The sequence below is a fragment of the Fringilla coelebs genome (assembly GCF_963513975.1).
Source record: "Fringilla coelebs genome assembly, chromosome: 1".
NCBI lineage: Eukaryota > Metazoa > Chordata > Aves > Passeriformes > Fringillidae > Fringilla > Fringilla coelebs.
Genome location: NC_140028.1, coordinates 49,159,206 through 49,180,194, shown reverse-complemented (window position 1 = coordinate 49,180,194; position 20,989 = coordinate 49,159,206). Strand labels below are relative to the sequence as shown.

Below are 20,989 nucleotides of genomic sequence, written 5' to 3'. Positions count from 1 at the left end.
TGGTTGATTCAGACTTAGCTGAATGTGCAACATCTGTAGGAATCAGTCTTGAAAAGGCTTGAGAATGTGCTTGAATGTAAGTATGCAAATAGAAATTACTTTAATGCTTACAGTTGATTATGTCCTTAAATCTTTGCATAACCAGAGCCATAGCTTGTTATCAAAGATTACCTTATTGACAACATAAATAACATTTTATTTAAATAAACTAATATTGAAATGGATTTGGTTTCGGGTTTGAGTTTAAAGATTTCTACAGTCTTTGGTTGATAGCTTATATGTCACAGTATTTACTAAGCAACATTTTATTTATATGCAACTATTTTAGCCATAGAAATTTAACAGCTATGTTGAGCATAGGGGTAGTTCAACTAAGGAGCATATACTTTATTTCAGGAAGAAAGAATTCACACTTCTTTCCTAGGAGGAAACAAAAAAAAAAAAAGACAGATTATACATTTTGGTTTTGATTGGAGAAAAATATGTTAGAAAAGTAAATTTATGTGGAATGTATCAGTGTCCTGATATAGAAATATGCATAACATAAAAACCAGACAGAAACTTTTCTTTTTCTCTCCCTTTCTGTTCTCACAGATCTGTCCGGTTTTCTTGTAGAGTTTTAACTCTTTTTTTATCCATTACATTTGCATGTACTCAAAGCCTTGTGCAAACTGAATGGTGGTGTGATTTTGAAATCAACACTGCTTACTTTTCCCAGGTATTAACTGGCTACACAGGAAAATCAGACTAAGATTCAGGCTAAAAATCATCATCAAACTACAGAAATAATTATTGCCATCATTAGACCCTGAAGATTAGTATTCCATAATCTGAAAGAGTATTTATCATTTATAACTGCTTATAAATTACAGAGAATTTTGAAGAAAAATTGTAGAGAAAGTGTTGGAGCATTTTATTTCATGTGCTTATAAATATCAACATGTAATTTCACCAACATTTACCTAAGCAAAGTACATGGTTTATTCTGTCTAAATTCTGCAGCCCACCTCAGCCTCTCTGGTGGGAGTGATTTCTTTCATCTGCTCAAAAAGTGTGCCTCTGACCTCAAAAGAATAAGCAGATTTAATACAAAATCTTCTTCATCTACTTTGTTAACATTGAATGCTCTTCCCCTGCCTCCTGAGACTTCTCTTTGTGTGCAGGTCATGCTTCAGTTGCTCAGTTGAGGAAATCAGCTATGACCTAAAGAGAAACTATGTCCAAATCTGGTCCTTCTCAGAAGATTTGGGGACACTGCAGTGATTTGCCTGAAAGTCTCATGTGTCTTGTGGCTCTGTTCCCCTGGAAGAGACAACTCTGAGAGTCAGAGGCCACTGTGCATCTCAGAGTCCCCTTGGAAGGGAAACACAGGGAAGGGTGGTTTTCAAGCTTCACAGTACTGTGATGCCACCTAAAACCATTCCATCTTTCCTGGAAATTCCCTGTGGGATTAGAGAATATGAAGCATTTGTCCTCCCTGCCTCTCTGCCTGGTTCTTCCTTCCTCTTCCTGAAATGTCTTAAACAAGGAGAGAGCCTTCTTGTGTGTCCTTTTTACAAAAATGGTTGAAGCCCATGAACAGGATCCTTCTGTGCATGATCCTGCAAGTTGAACTGCAGCCTCTATTAATAAACACTGTTAATCTGAGCAGTGTGCTGCTATTGCAGAAATGTTATGGCAAGACAGCTCTTCGAAGTCCTGGTGGTGATTCTCACTTTGCCCTCCTTTATGATCAAAAAATAATATGAGCATGCTCTCAAACACTACTGAAAATTAAAAAAAAAAACAACAAAACAATAACCCCTAATGGACAGTGGTAATTCCAGTCCATTCATGATGAATGAACACAAAGACGTGGTTTTTGATGCCAAGACACTGGACTGTGGTTGTGAGGCAATTCTTTTGTGAAGAAATATTTATTATCACATTACCTCATCCCAGCTGTAACTTAAAGATTGGGGGTTTCACAGATATATAAGTCAAGTCATTTAATATCATCATGTCTGTGTTCTGCAGGCTAGAACATTGATTGTTTGTTCGTGTTTTCCATAATGCTTGTGTTTTTCTCAATGTGTCCTTTCTGAGAAGGCAGTCTTGTGTACACCATGAATGAATCTTGTTCCAACTAAAGTTTATTGCAATGTAAACACCTCTTATGAAGAAGTGCGTTCTCTGTGAAAGCAGAAAGAATGAACTTACCACTTAAAAATTCTGCTTATACAATTGGAGTGCTTTCCCAGCTATGTACTCAATGAACTCAGGACTCTTGGGATCTAAGTTGGGAGGAACTTTAATGGTGAAAGTAGGTGAAGTCAGAACGTTCACATCTACCACAGTTTCGTCTTTACTGGAGGGATCCCCAGGTACCACCTAGAAGAGATCAGTACTTTAGACACCACAAACTGCTGTCTGCTTTCAGTTTTGTTTATACCTGCTGTGCCCACTCTCTTTAACAGGGGAAAATTAAATAGGGGAATACTTTAGACTTGTCTACTTTCTTTAAATTGCTTTCTTCTGAAAAGACAGTGGGTGTCTGAATTTATGTAGGTGGTGGAAAGAGCTGACATGGCACTGCCAAGACCATATTAAAGAGCTGCATGTTAATATTTATATCATGAACTACATCTATAAAGAGCTTCTGTTCTCCTAATGAAAACTTCTGAGCTGTCCCACTAAGTTCAATACAACATTTGTGTGATTGAATTTATTCATTCCTGTATGTTTTTCTAAATCAGACTTAGTTCTGTAGCTTTATTTTTCTGGAACAGATATCTCAGACTCGGGAAAATGTGCCTGGCTCCTGTTCCTATTTTGTGCTTATTTTTGGTGGATTGTACCATTATTTTGTATAAAGTTCTGGTAGTAATAGTAGTAATTCACTATATATGAGTGGGTTTCTGAGTTAGGAGAGAGAAAAAGATTTGTCCCTTGCCCAGGAAAATGGATTGAATTTACCTCGGATGTATCTTTGTGTGTGAGACACAATTAATCATTATGTATTTACTGAAATATTGGCCAACATTGTCAAGCATGTACGGCTTCCACTGCAAAAATCTGTATAACATTTGCCTTCTTTGAACTTTGGAATACGTAAGTACATACACAGACAGCTAGACATTCATCGATCTAATGTGGATGTGTCAGTGACTGGTGCAGTGCAATTTATCTGTGAGGGTAATCTGAGGCCAGTCAAAGCTGCTAGTGTCAATTTACTCTTATCAGACAGTGATTCAGGTTAGCCTGTCAGCCATCCATCAGACTAAAAGGATTTAGAGGAAAATAGTTTCTAATCTCAGGAGTTTCAGCTCATTGAGGGATTACCAAGCACACACAAATTCAAGATGAGTAGGAAAGTCATGTTGTAAAGCCAAACATTACACATGTATCAACATCCACAGCCCCCAGGAACGTAAACATGAGCAAAATGCAGTTTAAAGGCAGCAATAGCTCCGTTCAGAAGACAGCCCTTACCTTAACTACGTTGAAAATGTTTTCTGGTCCAATGGTCATGTTGGATAACTCAGACACCCACCCAAACCTTTCTTTCATTTTGTTCAGCATGTAGGAAGTGTCCTCCGTGTGATGCCGAACCACCTGGAGGATCTGCTCGTACTGCTCCCCTGAGAGATTAACCAGCTTAAAGGCTTCATCAAACTTTATGTGCAGCTCAGGAACGTTTGGGCAATCTGTTAGGAAAGACAGTGTTATGTCTTGCTCTTCGTCTTTTCTGTCTGAAGAAATGAAAACTGTAAAACGGCCTTGTGAGAGGGCATGGCCTGGATGGGTCTTTAAATAATGCTGAAAACAGGAGAATAATTTTTGCTTACTGATTATGGTAGATTTAGTTTAGACTCAATGAATGCATTATCCCATTTGTTGCACTAAAGTCATTTAGCAAGTTTATATCATATAATATAAGGTTTATATAATATTTAACGGCAATAGGTTTTTTGTTAATGCTAAATAAGATCTGGTAAATTTTACATAGAGCAACTTCATAGTCTTTTTATACTTTATGGGTTCTTTTATTGGCTCATATTCCATTATGAATCTATCCCAGGTATATAGACTGCAAGGCAGGGGCTGAGGGAGCAAAGTTCCTTCCACTGTAGGAGAAGTTTTAAGTCCACGTGAGGAACCTGAACATATCTAAGTCTGTGGAACCTGATGAGTCCAGAGGGAATTGGCTGATTCTCTCCATGATATAGCCACTCTCCATGATATTTGAAAAGTCATGGAAGAGAGGTAAAGTCTCTGGTGACTAGGAAAATGGAAATATTTCTCTGATTTTTTGAAAGAGGGTTGTAAGAAGGACCCTGAGGACTATCACTCCATCAGCCTCACCTCTGTGTCTGGAAAGATCATGGAACAGATCCTCAAGAAGCTCTGCTCAGGCACATGGAAAATAGGGAGGTGATTCGGGACAGCCAGCAGAGCTTCACCAAGAGCAAGTCCTGCCTGACCAGTCAGTGGCTTCCTATGATGGAGTGATTCCATCACTGGAGAAGGAAAGGGTTGGAAAAGTCATTTATCTGTACTTCTGTAAGGCCATTGACGCGGTCCCCCACAACATCCTTCTTTCTAAAGTGGAGGGATGAGGATTTGATGGGTGGAATGTTTGGTGGATGAGGAATTGTATGGATGGTCATACCCAGAGGGCAGTGGTCAATGGCTTCGTGCCCAGATAGACATCATGGACAAGTGTCTTGGGACCAGTACAGTTTAATGTACTGGTCTGTACTGGGACCAGCACTGTTTAATGTACTGGTCTGTACTGGGACCAGCACTGTTTAATGTCTTCATCAATGACATCGACGGGGGGATTGAGTGCACCCTTGGCCGGTTCACAGGTGACACCAAGCTGAGTGTGTGGTTGACACACCCAGGGGGTGGGATGCCATGCAGAGGGACCTGGACAAACTCATGAAGTGGGCCCAGGTGAACCTCATGAGGTTCAGCAAGGCCAAGTGCAAGGTGCTGCACCTGGCTTGTGGCAACTCCTGCTATCAACACAGGCTGGAAGATGAACAGAGTGAGAGCAGCCCTGCCAAGAAGGACTAGGGGGTGCTGGTGGATGAAAAGCTGGACATGAACTGGCCATGTGTGCTCACAGCCCAGAAAGCCAAACACATCCTGGGCTGCATCAAAAGAATCATGGCCAGCAGGTTGAGGGAGGTGATTTTGCCCTCCTACTCTTCTCTCATAAGACCCCTAAAGGACTTCATGTAGGTCTGGATTCCTGTATTGGTTTGGCACAGCCTGGTTTTAGGTAGCAGGGGGGCCACAAAGATGGCTCCTGTGAGAAGCTGCTGGAAGCTTCCCACCATGACTGGCAGATCCCAAGCTGATGGCTCTGAAGATGGCCAAAACCAGGCCAGTGAGAGAGGTTGTTAATGCCTCTGTCATAACATATTTAAGAAGAAAATAAAAACAAAGTCACAGGGTTTTCCTTCTAGTCAGAGGGGGAGGTGAGAACATGTGAGGGAAAAAACATGGAGACACCAAGGTCAGTGGAGAAGGAGGGGCAGGAGGTGCTCCAGGCACCAGAACTGAGATTTCCTCTGCAGGCTGTGGTGAGACCATGGCGAAGCAGCTGTGCCTCTGCAGGCATGGGGATCCACAGGGGATGCAGAGATTGCAGAGATCCACCCACATGCCATGGGGATCCATGGGGGATGCAGAGATCCACCCACAGCCTATGGGGATCCATGGGGGATGCAGAGATCCATCTACATGCCATGGGGATCCATGGGGGATGCAGAGATCCAGCCACAGCCTGTGGGGATCCATGGGGGATGCAGAGATCCACCCTCAGCCCGTGGGGATCCACAGGGGATGCAGAGATCCATCCACAGCCCATGGGGATCCACAGGGGATGCAGAGATCCACCCTCAGCCTGTGGGGATCCATCCATGGGGGATGCAGAGATCCACCCTCAGCCTGTGGGGATCCATCCATGGGGGATGCAGAGATCCACCCTCAGCCTGTGGGGATCCATGGGGATGCAGAGATCCACCCACAGCCCATGGGGATCCATGGGGATGCAGAGATCCACCCTCAGCCCATGGAGGTGCCCAGGCCAGAGCAGGTGGATGCCTGGAGGAGGCTGTGATCCAGTGGGAGACCTGATGGAGAGAGAAGGCCCCTGGTTCCAGGCTGGAGCAGCCTGTCCCTGGAGGGCTGCACCCCGTGGGAAGAGAGCCATGTCACAGCAATTTTGGGAGGACTGTCTGCCCGTGGGGGGAATTCACATTGCAGCAGGTGCAGTATGGCTGCTTCTCATGAGAGTAGACCCACACTGGAGAAGTTCACGGAAAACTGTCTGCCATGGGAGGGAGTCAGTGGTGTCACAGGGAAAGAACTCCTTTCCCAGAGCAGAAGGAAAATCTCAGTAATGAACAGACCAAACCCCCATGCCCTGCGCTGTTGGTGGGAAGGAGGGAGGGGCTGGGACGAGAAGGTGTTTTAGGGGCTTATTTTACTTCTCATTACCCTCCTCTAATTCCATTTAAAATAAATTCACTTTGCAACAAAATTTGAGCCTTTTTTGCCCTTGAAGTTTTTTCACCCAGTCCTTATCTCACTCATGAAGCCTTCATTAATTTTTTCTTCTTCTTCCTTTGCCTAGCCGTGGTAGAGGAAGGTCAGCGAGCGACTCTCGTGGATGCCTGGCATTGGGCCAGTGTCAAACCACGACAGCTCCTCAGCACTGAATGGCATGGACCTGTTGGAGCAAGTCCAGAGGAGAGCCACAAAAACTGTTAGAGGCTGGGAGCACCTCTCCTGTTTATTAGGACAGGTTGAGAGAGTTGGGGTTATTCAGCCTGGAGAAGAGAAGACTCTGGGGACACTTATTGTGGCCTTTGAATATAATCTGTGACCATCAGCTACTGAAAGGTGCCTGTAAGAAAGATGGGGACAAGAGGAAATGATTTTGAATGGCAAGAGAGTGGATTTAGATTACGTGTAAGCAGGAAGTTTTTACAATAATGGTGGTGAAACAGTTAAGCAAGTTGCCCAGATGTCTGGAAACATTCAAGGTCAGGTTGTGTGGGGCTCTGAGCAACATGATCTAGATGAAGATGTCCCTGCTTATTTCTGGGGGGGTTGGTCATCTAGACCAAGGTCCCTTTAACCCCAAATTATTATATGATTCTGTGATAGAGTTTATAACAAGAAAGCCTGTATTCTTGTTGAGTGTTAAGACCTAATATTTATCTTACAATAGCTAGACAGTAGACTAGCACCATCTGCCACAAATTCAGAACTGAAGATTGCTGGTATTTTCTTTACTAAATATGGATTTAAATAAGAAAAATTTCTATGCAATAATTTCTCTGTAAAAATTCAGTTTCTGTTCTGTCAAATTGGATTATCAAGGGGCACCTTCAAGCTGATGGTACAGTAACAAACTGTTATCTTTAATACGTGGGTGTAGATAAAAAGATTAAATGGTCAGATTTTCTTTTAAAAGTGTTTCATTGTTCATTTATGTTTGCTCCACTGGAGATATTCTGAAGACATTTAGGTTTAAGCATTAGGTTGAATGCTTAAATGCTCTTAGATTTTAAGATCTAAATAATTCTGGAAAGACAGGTATGTTGTGCTGCAGTGGGAGTCCTGACTGGCAGTTCTAGGTGATCAGTCTGAAGGTTTTTCAGGTGCCCATGGACGGTGCTGACAGAGCTCTGCCATCTCTTTATATACTGACATGAAGGACAAAAAGAGGACTTTGTCCTTCATGTCAGTTCTGTCTGCAGACAGGGTTCAACAAAAAGTAATTACAGGCTCTTCAGCACTTGCTTTCATTGCGAGGAGCTGAATGATACCTGAGGTTACACCTGCTTGTCAGCAGGAGAAGCGACTGCCAGGAGTTCGAGCTTCTCCTCACTTTCTGCTCAGCACGGCTGCACCCAGGCAGGACCAACTGCTGCCCCACATCTTGCTTCTCTGCAGGATTGCCGCTCTAACAAAATACCTATATGTTTTGTTACGGGCTGTGGGACGTCTCTTTGGAGCACCAGCGGTATGTTAAGAACTGAGCTATACTGACACTCCGTGGAGACAGTGGGGAAGGCTAATTGAAATCATCTGGAAGGAGGAATGGTTACTGTAGCCCTGGTTACAGTAAAAACTCAGTGACTATGTAAAATGTTAATTCCAGTAGAAAATTAAAACCTCAAAATCTATAAACCAGTAATCAATGTGTTACAGAAAGAAAAAGAAAAAAAAAAAGGAAAATAGTTATTTACCATGCAAAAGATTGTCTTGACATTTCTGGCATCTCTCATGAAACTGTGGGCATCCAGAGGAGTTCTCCCGGAGCTCCCTGCACTGAAGTCTCTGGCGCCCTGACACAATTTTTGAAAACATGCCACTTCTGTCAGGATCTAGAATGAAGTCATAGTATTTTTAGACTGCTGTTAAACTTAGAGTCTTTATAGATATGCATTCATTACCGAGCCTGAGTGCTAGAATATAATTTCTTGTCCTTAATCTAAAGTATTTTGCATAAATCTCCTTCCCTACCCCTCCACTTCCTCTCCCCCCAAAAAAAGTAAAAGGAATAAATTATTAAAAAGTAGAAGTCAAGAGAAGATTCAAATAATATTTTCTTTCAAGGAATTCATGCTGCAGTATATTCTTTTATAAAGACTTAGGAGTGTATTCTCCAGACATAACCAAAAAATTGCTAATATTATTACCCACTATTTCTACAACATGTGAGTTCTGGTAAGATCTTTTTGACCCTCAGAATTCAAGATGTTTCATAATCATATACAGTTACATGTGAACACAATACCAAAGTTTATTTCTGAGTTAGCATGGCTTATGATATAGAGAAAAATTAAAAAACACTGTTGAAGGGTCACTTAACTTTGTATTTCCTGATGATCACGTAATGTTTATGTCACCTGCCACTCAGAGTTATAGCATGTGCTCACTGTGATTTCCCTGCAGACAAGGACCAGCATGTATTTGTCCTGTTTGCAATAGTCAAATATGAGGCTTATTTGTATTCTAAAAGTCAGCCACAGTCCTTTTCCTTCACTGAGTGTCATCGCCAATGGTATGCCCAGAATTTTCTGGTCACTGGAAAGCCTGATGGCTGGTCTTTGATTAGCTGGTGTTTGATTGTCAGATTACATTGCTGATGTAGCCTGAAACAGGACTTGCAGCTGTCAAGCTGAACTTAGCCTCATTTGGCAAGGGCAGGGATATGCCTTGACATCTCACAGAATTACCTTAATTTTTTAGAATTGATGACCATGTCAATAAAAGATGATACAAATCGTATCCTGACAAATGCTGAGATTAAATCTGTCACTCAGCCTTATGAAAACCTGCATCCACCCTGAATGTAAGTGCTCCTGAGAAGCTCCTGCAAATGCTTTGCGAATTAGCAAGAAAATCAGGCTGTGTAGGACCCCTAAGTCCCCCTGCAACATTTCTCTGAGATTTCTAGGTGACTTCTATTTGTTCATTTAACTCATAGCTATCCTTGACCCACAGCCTCCAGAGCTTCCTTACGTATCTCACACTCACATACTGGAAACTGAGTAATTTGCTGTAGTTTAGCCATCCCAAGGGGGTTGATGTCATTGACAGTGCAGTCAATTTTCATCTTCTAACACTTGCCTTTGGTTTGCTCTGGCACATCTCTTCTGTAATCTCTGTATTCATCAAACACGTCGGTGATCACCTCGCTGACACCTTCGAACACCGTCCTACTGAAATCAAAAACTGTCTGCAAGAAGCCGGGCACGCCCCAGCCTCTCTGGGAGCCTTCAATTCTGGTGGTGACCTCAGGTAGAGCTGGCATGCTGGGGGACTCACTCAACTCCAGGTCAGACATGAAGTAAGTCTGAAAAGACTGGTCAAACTCTTTTTGCATGTGCTTGAAAAAAATGAAACTTCTGTCAAATATTGAGCCCACATCTGATAATAGCTGGCTAAATAAATCTTCCATCTTTACTAGCTGGGTATCCTCTTTCTCAGGCTTTTCATTAGACTGGATGTCTCTTCCTTGCTCCTCATGAAAAGTAAATATGAGTGGAGGTATTTTCCTCAAAAAATCTTCAACCTGTGTATAAGAAGGAGACAGATCAGGAGGCAGACAAGTTATCAATTTCTCATCTCTCAGGTAAGTGTCTCTAATTTTTCTTTTTCAAATACTCAAAGAAGCAATGCCCTCTTAATAACTGCCAACACAGCGTATTCTCTGAAATGATTTAAAACACTAGACCCCAAAGAGGAGAAGTGCATTCAATCTAAATCATTAGTTCCAAATCAGATCTGGAGTAAAAACCCTGCCAGTTGCCCTTTAATCTCTGGGGGCTCAAAGTTAATGTCAGCATTTGAGTTTCTTCCAACAGACGGCTTGGACTTTATGTTGTAAAGGTGTGAGATGCATTTCTGTCTGCTTATGTGCGGCGTAGCAAGCAGAAGGTGATTGTTCTCACCTTGATTTGTAAAAAGCCTGCCCTCTCTCACCATTGGGCAAATCCTCACATCCTTGTGTGAATGAAAACCAGCAAAATCAATAAAGCAGTGGCTCTGAGTCCATGGTTTTAGCATGTGAGAGGCCAAGTGTCAATTCTGCTGTCACAGGGTTCCAGTTCCTGGGTCTCAGCCACTGCTTCCCTGCTCCCCACTCTAAGGCACCACTTTGGCCTGAGCCAATGGAGGGGCTTTTTGAGCCACACTCCATGGCATTAGAAAATGGGTAAGGGTTAAGAAGCACCTTGCTAAAACACAGATATATAGATATAGATAGATAGATATCTATAGACAGATATACATATAGATAAAGAGAGTTAAATATATTAATTTAAAAAACCAAAAAACAAATCATCAGCTTGATCTGACCACAAGTGCAGCTTAGAGGGTAGATGAAGTGTGAAACAGCACTGCAGGAACAGCTTAAGCAAGTATTACTCCAGCTGTCTGTGTGTCCTCAGCTACAGCTATCATCTTTTCTTTTCTTTCTTTCTTTGTTTTTTTTTTTTAATAACTTGGGTGATAACACAGCTCTTACTCTGGATGCTTCAAGTAAACCTAATAAGTGATGGGGGACATTACCAAGAGGGTCAAAGACAGGGACAATGCAGTTTGATAACTTTTACTGCAGTAATTGCAGCATCTAGACTCTTGAAAATCCAAAACATTTATATGAGCTACCCATGAGTGATACCTAGAAAGCTAAAAGTATCACAAATAGTTTTAAATTTATTATCTCTGACATTTTAACCTGAATTATTTTAAGAATATGCACAAATATTAAACACCTGTGCTCTAAACCCTGCCTGAAATACCACATTTAAAGTTTAAGTTATTGTATTTTTTAGTACATGGGAGGGGTGAAAGCTAGAGAATCTGGCTAACATTTTAGGAACAGCAATTACAGTTTTGCTTCAGAAGTTTGTTGCACTTAAAGCATATGCTCAAACAAAAAATGTGATTACAATTGTTAAATTTTGTAGTAATAATGGGCCAGTCAGGAAACCATATTTTCTTTCTGGTAGAATTAGGGGAATTTCCTGTACTGACAGATTCCTTTATTATAAGAGGTCAAGCATTTTAAAGTTTTGTTGTTACTTAAAGAGTTTATTTAAGATAAATATAGGAAAGAATGGTGTAATAATGAGGTGATTTCCCCCCCCCATGTAATTTTGCTAACTACATCTACACTTTTAACTTTGCTGATTTTCAGGCAGACCATAAAGAATCCATGTGATATTTTTGACAAACAGTTATCGAGCATCTTGATGCAAGTGAGAGAAAACATTTTATATCTGGAATGAGTCTGTTGGAGTTAGGGGAGTCATCAGTTTCCATGGAATCTTGCCAGGGTGCAATTGAACTCATTTTGGCTCAGCATTCCATGACCCACAATCACATGTAATCTCTACCATATAACTTCATATTTCCAGACTCTCCAAATGAAATTAATTTCAGTAAGCTGATATAACTGGCAGACCTAGGTATTGAGAAAATAAGATGTGCTGTCTCTGGGTGAACTCAAGAGAATTCTCCAGAGGCAAACTTTCTTCCTACCTTTCTCTTAAAGGTTGACACACCATGTTTGCAAGTTGTATAATATCTCATGCAGGTACTTTCTAAACAAGATTCACATTCATCCCATAGAGTTTTCAAGGATACTTGACATTGTCTTTCCTCTTCTTCCAGTCTTGCCTTTACTTCATCCATAAGTCGCAAGGCTTGCTAAGTAGGGAAAAAGATTGGCAATTTTGAGGGCAATTTTCAGATTTGTATTCCAAGTACTTACCCCAGTGTTTGTCCCTCATTTTGGCTATTTTTGACTCCTTTTTTTGCTAATCCCTAACCACTAGGCTAGGTTGCCTTCTCAGCTGCAGTCACATATGTAGGGAACTGAAAATTGAAAACCTTTTCCTCGTCGGATTTTTCTGATGTTGTTCTCTCAGGGGACACAGCCTACAGAAACAAATTGATCTCTACAGTCTACCAGGATTTTTAATGTTGATAAAAAAATTCACACATCATTCTGTGTAAGAATTCAGCCTCCCCCATGGTCATGTGTTCAACTTGTGTTATTTTTGCTCCATATCATCTGAACAGTATTCATCTGACCCACAAATAGTTATTTTCTGTTGCCTTTCTCTACCTTTAAGGGATTGATATTTCATGAGGGTAGGTCCTTGCCATAAAGTCTGTCTAATGCAGAAAAATATAAAATATAGCATCTCTGCTGTTTGTGAGGGTACTTATCAAAAGGCTGTAGTAAGTGGATTTTTTTCCTGCTCTTGTGGAATTGTGAGGCACTCCTTCCGTACTGAAGGGCAACAAGATACATTTCACAATGCTGTTTCTATTTGCTTCATCAGTTAGGGCACAAAGCTTAACAGATCAGAAGCAGCATTTTTTGGAATAGACTTGACAATGGAAAGAAAATTTCTTCCTATTAAAAATTAATAAAGTGGATTACACATCATCATTTTCTCCAATTGTGACACATTTCAATAGTTTTGCTTTCCAAACAATGTTCCAAGTTATCTCTAAGTATGACAGAAACCTTTTAATTGATGGGGCTTATTTCTTTTTGTCAGAATTGCAATAGGGAAGAGACTCACATAAAAGAAAACTTCCGTCAGAATATGCTTGATGGAGAAAATAACTGCAGTTTTCATAATCTGTGTTTAGTTATTTTCTGATCTTTCTAATACATTTATTCAGTGTTTTATGAATTCTCACTGTGGATGTAAATTAAATCATCCAGTAAGATCTAACAAGAGTGTTGACTGTGGGAGTGCACTGGTGTTCCTTAAGATGTTAGAAAGCTATCAGGTACTTTTTTAGTTTAAACTAACTACCAGGTGTTGGGCCAGGAGGGAATTTTCCTTGAACTTTGTTGAAATAAAGTTAGGATATTTGTGATTTTTAAATATATAGTAAACCTCTGTTTCTTCAGATCATCTGGGCACATGGTTTTGAGCCTAGGCATTGCACTAAGACATTGGAAATCTCCCTGATTCACTGTACTTTCTTTAGAGCACATTATCATTTGTGGCTTTCATACTCTCCTGCAGGTCTGAAGTTTGCAAAGCAAGCTGGAAAACATCTTGTGGCCCCAGGAGTATAGAGACATGGAGGGCAGAACTGCTGGACCTTCTGCACAGAACACTGTTCTACAGTGGCCTGCAGTTGCCTTGGTGTGAATTCAGTGAAGCAGGGGTTTTTAGAAACAAGCACTATGTGCATTTTTCCTCTGCTAGTGAAGCAAAGGACCAGAAGCAGATTTTCTCTCAATCCCATAACTGCATGACAATATGTACACTGCTTTGGTTTGGTTTACATTCTTCCCAGAATAAATATAAAACCCCTACAGATGCATTTATGTTACCTGTTTTTCTTCACTGCTCTTCTTCAAGGTTTTCATCAGATCTATGTGCTTATCTTCATTTCTTTCCATCATAATTTTCATCTGCTTAATACCAATCAAAGCTTTCTTTACCTCTTCATCTACATACTTCTCTCCAACTTCAGATAATTCTAAAAAAAGCCAAATTATACAGTGACTTAATCAGATTTTAACACTATTGCAAATTGTCATGCACTGATGAGGGAGAATGAAATAGCTCTATGTTTCCCTACAGTGGCAGAGCCAAATCCGAGATAGCGAATGCTGGGTGACGCTGAGCCAAGACAATTTCCATCAGAGAAGAATTTGGCCCAGAGCTTTTGCAAGGATCAGCTCAAAAGATATCTTCAACTGTCCCACTGCTGAATACTGAATCCCAGAACAACTGAGGCTGCTACCTTTGGAGATCATTGAGTCTGCCCCCCCTCCCCTTTCAGGTTGCACAGGACATCATCCTGGGTTTTGAATATCTCCAAGGATCACTCATCAGTTTTCTAATGACATAACCTTTATATTTATCTTTCCTCTTGTAGAAGCCTGTGACAGCTTCCCTCTACATTTTGAAAACTTAGAATACAAATGCCTTCAACCTGTTTTCATAAAAATACAATGTCTAGACTTCCTGTGAAGTAATGAGTGTAGAGTGAAAACCTGGGCTGGCCCATGCATTGCACCTTGAAGCTCTGCGTGACTGCCTGTCCTTTATCTGCATTTGTTTTCTTTGTGGAAATACCCTGAATATCACTGAAACTATAGAAAACAGTAAAACCATCTCACTTTGAGACTGCCAAAAGCACATCAATCACTTCTTCCTTTATATCTTTCTTCCTCACCCCTAACTTTTTATTTGTTTATTAGAGAAATCCTGTCAACATAGACTGAAGCACAGGATTTTTAAAATAGCTGATCCTCTTTCTCTCCACAAAACAAAGCCATGCTTAGAAGTGAGTGTGCGTGTGTGTGTGTGTGTGTGTGTGTGTGTGTGTGTGTGTAGAATAGTTGCTATTTTCTAAATTAAGTAACTTTTTTTCAGTTGTTTGTAAAAGCCGCCTTTTTCAGTGAAGCATGTAAGTGTAGAGGAAATATTTTCAAAGATTATTTGAAAAAACAAAATAGTTCAAAATCTGTTGAACTGAATTTTGGGTTTGGTTTCTATTCTGATGATCTACGAGGAACCAAACAACCCAGAAAAATCCTGTAAATACTTTTTTCTTTTGGCAGGTGATGCTTATCTGTTAATCCCTTTACTTTCTCGTCCAGCTTGTTCTTTTCTTCCTGTTGGGTGTGTGTAGCCATGAAATGAACTTTATTATGGTTTCTAAGCTCCACACATGCAAGTGGAACTTGTTGATACCAGGGAGTGTGGAAGTCAAGATGCCCTACCCAGCTGGGCCCGGGGGCTTCCACACACCCTGGCAGGAAAAGCGTACGTACGCTTGAGGTTGTCCCGGAGGTTCATCTCCTCCTGCTTGGTCGGTGCGCACTGGTGGCCGCTCAGACACAGCACATGTATCATAAATATCCAGGAAGACCTCATGTTCTTTCTGTTCAAGGAGAAGTTCGGTGCAGTTACATGTAAACATTGTCAGGAAGCTCAGATGTCTAGGTATATGAAGTAAATATAAATACTGACTGTAATACGAAGTATCTTAAAGGTCCCGGTAATTTTGTCTCTAACTATGGTTTCTGGTATGTATAGCATGCGTCTAGGTGCTACTCTTGGTGAAAATACATGAGTAAGAAGCTTGACCTCCTTTGTAATTACCTATTTAGATTAATTAGATGAGTTCCACTGAGTTTGCATCGTGGTTAACAGAATCGGGACATGTATCTCTAAAATCAAAAGCTTATGCTGTTCAGTCTGTCCCTTTTCTACTTTGTGAAACACGCCAATTGCTGATCTCATATCGTGGCCTTAGTTCATATTATAAATACATCCATGCTGAACATTATTGCCAGTTTTGAAGAGGGAAGTTTCTGGAATGTTGTTCACTTTCTTGTAAACATGCAATTCTCTCAGTGTCCTTCAGAATAAGATTTAATATGAGACTCAGCAATAGGTATGCCAAAAAATCAGCAATCAGATCAATTTTGCAAACAAACAGATCAGCAAATGAAAGAAATCCCTACAAAATAAGGGAAAGAAAAGCCATTTGCTTTATTTCCCTCTTAAGACCAGAGGCAAAAGATTTATTTTTCAGAAACCATGCAACTGCACTTCATGGTTCTCATCTGATTAAGTGAACACAGTGTTCAGATGTCTTGTAGTTTGCCAATGTAGCCTTTTTGGAGACGCAATTATCAGCCCCAAGAGCATATGTAACTTAAAAGCCTGGATTTGTCTATAGCCTGGATTTACTTCTACAGTTATTTGCATATTGTACCCTTACGTTTACAGCAAAAGACCAATTAACTGCAGAGAAATACAAACACACAACCAAAGAAAAGTAAAATAAAACAAGTATATTTACCATTAATATTTTGCACCTCTTCTGCAAAATTGCTCCCTGCGTCAGGAATGGCCTGGGCTGTGTTCTGAACTTATTTCTGGGAGTGTCAGGGATTTTGCCATGTTCTACTTATCTGATGAGAGGGTACTTAATCCTATTAACGGGACGTTTAGTCACTAGGCTGGAGGATTTTGCATGTGTGCGACTTCACGCTCATCTCTGTGGGCAAAACCACCAGGGGGAGCGTTGGGCAGAATTGCCTGATTTAATGTAATTTGGAACTGCTACTTTTCTGCAGTCGGTAGCCTTTTGTCATGTTCGGCCTTCCATCGTCTTACTTCTTACTTTAGGAGACACCTGCAGCTTATGTTATTAGTGAAATTGATACCATTAGTTTGGCTAAAAATAGCTTTCAACATTTAATCTCCTCAGCATGGTTTTAGCTTGCTATAAAAACCACTTCATTATGTAAAGGCCTTCTTTGTACACCTTCTGAAGGTATGGGAGTTGAAAAAATATCAGGAACCCAGATGGAGGCTGGCATATGAGCAGATTCTGGAACGAGATAAGCAATTTTTTGGCATTTTGTACATCATTGTACTTGCCAATGTTTTGGGGGGTTGCCCACTTAATGCTGTTTCCTTCAGTTTCTCCATGTCCGTGAAATATGTCAGAGACCTGACTTGTACAAAGTTTTGGATACTTTGAAATGAGATATTTAAATACTAGCAGGTGCTTAATATAAAATATGGACAGGTACTGTTAGCAAATCATATCCCACCTTGTGATATTCTGCAATATTTCTCCCTTGTAGTCAAAGAAGAGATGGGGAGAGTGGGTGGTTTTAGCCCACGGTATGTAACAGCAACTTTAAGACATTCTGTTCTGTTTTGTTTACCTAATCATTCATAAAAGCCAATTGATGATTGATGGCTAAGATCTAGCATGATTAATGCTGCTTTGGCAAGAGATTTCAGGGATTAAGTTTTAAACACATTATCAGAAAAAGTGGAGACTCTATTGGCTCTAATGGGAACTGCAAGTCCCAGTTTGCATGAAAAATTAGGATAACTCCACTTTTTTCTGAAAATTATGGATGGAATGTGTATTTTGTTGTAATCTATATGAATGGCTGTCTCATTGAATTTCTGCTTACTCCTTGACCAAGACTCATCACTACCCAAAACATTTCAAGTTCTTTTCTGTGGAAAAACCAAGCAGGCACCCTTGCAGACCTAGCAACGCCCTCATGATTGTTTGTTAAGGATCCCTGGGTCTTGGGCTGAAGCAGAAGGGGCTCTCCCCCTCTCTCTCCCCCCCTCTGAACCTCACACTCAATTCAGGAGAGAGTGAAACTGGAAAATACATTTGCAAAGGAAGACAATCTATTACAGACACTTGGGAAATGTGTGCTACTATCCTACACATATAATGAATCCTAATAAAGACTTCAATCTTTCACTGCAAGGGTTTGTCCAGTCATTTTTGACATTTCTCTTTGCTAATATTCATTTGCTAGCAGCATTCATTTTCTGGTCTTTCTGAATCTGACTCTGTATAGAGAAAGCTGCACTCAACCTAGATTAAAAAGGGTGGTTTCAACTCATCACTCATAGTTCACAGGAGTTTGTGAGAAAGCAGGCAGCCCCAGCCCTGTGGGGAGGGAGAGCTGCACTCCTGCCCCAGGGAAAGAGGCTGGAGAATGCCTCTGGCACAGATCCCACCACTTACTCCCAGAATTGTCTGCTTTCTGAAGGTCTCCTGGGGAGTCTCTGGTCAAGAACACACTTGCACCTTGCAAAGTCAGTCCTTAAGCTGATGCTGAGACAGAGAGTCCTCGTGTGTGTTGAGTTCCTGTTCTCACTTCAGTTGATTTTGAACATTGCAAAGTGTCTTGCATCATCTTTGGTGCTACTCATACTTTATTGTAACCATTATGTAAGCACATGGAAATAGGCACTACTGTATCTATCTATTTCTTTTTACAAAACCACAAAATCCTAGTTCTTTGCTCTCATGATATTTCATATATAGCTAATGGCTATATAAGAGGAGGTGTAAGGAACCCAAGTGATAGAGCTAGTATGTCTGTTAAATTTAATATTGGGCTTAAACTTAACCCTAGAAGTGCACTTAAGAAACCAACAACCTCTTCCTGAAGGGCAGCTCTTAATCGTGCTTACTTTGAAAAGTTTTTCCTCTCTCATTTCTGTTTTGAATTTAATTAAACAAAAATCTCATCAATAATACCTTCAGGTTTCATGTGAAATATCCACTCTCTTTTCTTTTAGCATTCTGAATCTGATTTGCAGTGACCATTTTTCATCTCAGCTGCCATGTTCAACAGTTTCCTCGTAATATTTTCTTTTCCTCTGAATTTGAGTGCTTTGATCAGCTATAGTATAGCATGTCATGTCATGACATTTTCAATTTTTCCCACTCTTATACAAGCAGATGATTCAATGCTGCTGAAATTAATAAGGTACTCTTCTAATATTGAATCATATTAGAGACAGTCTGAAGGAGCTGTTGGGAGCTAATTGTAGAAAGTGTCTTCTTTCCTGCCCCAGCTTCCTACCCCTGTTATTCCATTATGACTCTATTTTAATTGAAATAATATTTATCTATTGAAAAAAAAATGGAAAATAGCTTGAAAAGGAGTTTCAGTTAAAATAGATGTTTTTTTGTAAGATACTGATAAATTGAAAAGTAAATAATTGTAACAAGATATATAGACATTGAGCTTGAACCAAGCTGAACTTGAGCAATGAGAGTTGTAGCTGCTTTCTGGATTTTTCTTAGGTCCCGTTGGATGACCTCCACAAATGTGTAACATTTTTTCACCATGTACTGTGACTTCTCCCTTTTTGTTGATCCATTCCACCTGGCAGGATTAAGCATCAAGAAATATGTTGCAATGGAATTTCCTGTGTTGTACATCAGCTATAGGATATTGTTTCAGTTAGGTACTAACACAATTATTTTCTGTTTGTGAGAGTTGTTTCCTACTATGCTACACATTTCCTAAGCATTTCTTTCTGAGCAAGGCCAGCCAGGCATATAACGGTCAGGCTGAAAATACCTGCACATATTTAAAGACTATATGAGTCATGGAAAGTGCTATATACTGACATTAAATCTCTTGGTACTTGTATGAAATAGTCCCTAGTTCTATGAAATCTTAATTAGCTTTATTTGTAAGCACACTATTAGTTCTACTGCTTTCAATTGAAATTAAATCCTTGTGGAGATTTTTGGTGTAATTACATGGCTAATCTAAAGCATGCACAAAGCTTTGCTAAAAGTTGGTACAGGTTTTAACGGTACAGAATTGAACTTTTGTGCTATAAAAGTTTGGTTTGGTTTGGTTCTTCCCAGTGCTTCAGAAGCCCCTGAGTGGCTTCTGCTTTCTCCTGTGTTTCAAAGGCTCTCAAAGGCCTCCTAAAGTTCTGTGTTCAATCTTTGATCTCTACCTTGTTACCTGAAGTTAGGAACCAAGGCTCCCTCTTTAGCCCCGAGGGAGAAGCATGCTCCCGAGGAGCTCTCGGTCAGGCAGAGGAGCTGAGGCTGCATTAAGCTGAACAGCTACAGTCAGTCTAAGCTACACATCTTGCAAAAATACGGGCTCAGCCCCCCAGCGTAGCGCAGCTGTGTTAGCATGACAGGATCCCAGAGTTCACAAGCCCTGAAGCTCAGTCAGGCTGACACAATTGCCCTGTCTGGAGGAGGGTCAGGCAATGCCAGGGCAGGATGCTGCGCTGTGCTCAGCACAAACACGAAACCAGCAAAAGGCAGAAATCAGCCTGTGAAACTTTGGCATCACACTGAGAGTTAATGTGGCTTTAGCTGGAATTATTAAGCTCCAGCTTTTGGGGTCGGCAAGACCAACTTACCAAGGCTTAGTGTGCTTTAAAATGCATGAGCCTTTTCTGATTTCCTTTTGCTCGTCTATCCCTGGGTGATAAGGATGGTAATTCGGTGTGGAAAAAAAATCTTCCAGTTCACTGCTGAAAGTTTTTGTTTTCCAAGTCCTTCAGGGCTTTGACACAAAGTTCTGAATACCAATCCCAGCAGTAACATGACAACTGTTGTTTCACAGGGCCATGCAAAGTTTTTCCCCACCTTATCCAGAGGCAGTATCTTGTGATACTGAAGACCATGTGTGGGAAGACAAAACTGCAACAAAAATTTAATTCGCTTTACCAAGCAAAAAGTTAAAACCTTAGGGTTGAATGAAAGACAATATGAAGCTGAAAGCTAAAAACTTTGCAGTTATCTTCAGAATCTGTGCTGAGGATATCAGCTAACTATTAAACTTGGAGAAGCACTATTACTGATGTTATATTATCAGCAGGAGATATCAAAGTCAGTGCAAGGATAACAAAATAAGCTAGAAAAAAATTTATTAGAAAGGTATGAAGCAAACCTGCACAGCACAGTTACACAAACAGATTGCAGGAAGCATTTAATATTAAAATTCTGAAGTTTTGAACCAGATGTTTTGCAAGGGTTTAGTTTCAAGCTTCCCTAGGAACATTAAAACAAAAACGTTTTATTGCATGCAGACATGTAATATATCAGCTTTCAGCCTGCAACTGAAAGGAACAGGGTTCCTTCTGTGTATTCATCTGGTTTGTTT

General features: G+C 40.5%; 1 protein-coding gene across 1 annotated transcript; it reads right to left on the bottom strand.

Moving 5' to 3' along the window:
* Window positions 1–2,202: 2,202 nt before the first annotated feature.
* Window positions 2,203–15,437, bottom strand: CLUL1 (clusterin like 1; the record flags this gene model as incomplete). The annotated part of the gene is made up of 7 exons (XM_084202498.1): window positions 2,203–2,370; window positions 3,472–3,686; window positions 8,253–8,390; window positions 9,640–10,084; window positions 12,058–12,225; window positions 13,883–14,031; window positions 15,335–15,437. The coding sequence occupies 7 exons, from the start codon at window positions 15,435–15,437 to the stop codon at window positions 2,203–2,205; spliced, it is 1,386 nt and encodes a 461-aa protein (XP_084058624.1).
* Between the last annotated feature and the right edge of the window lie 5,552 nt (window positions 15,438–20,989).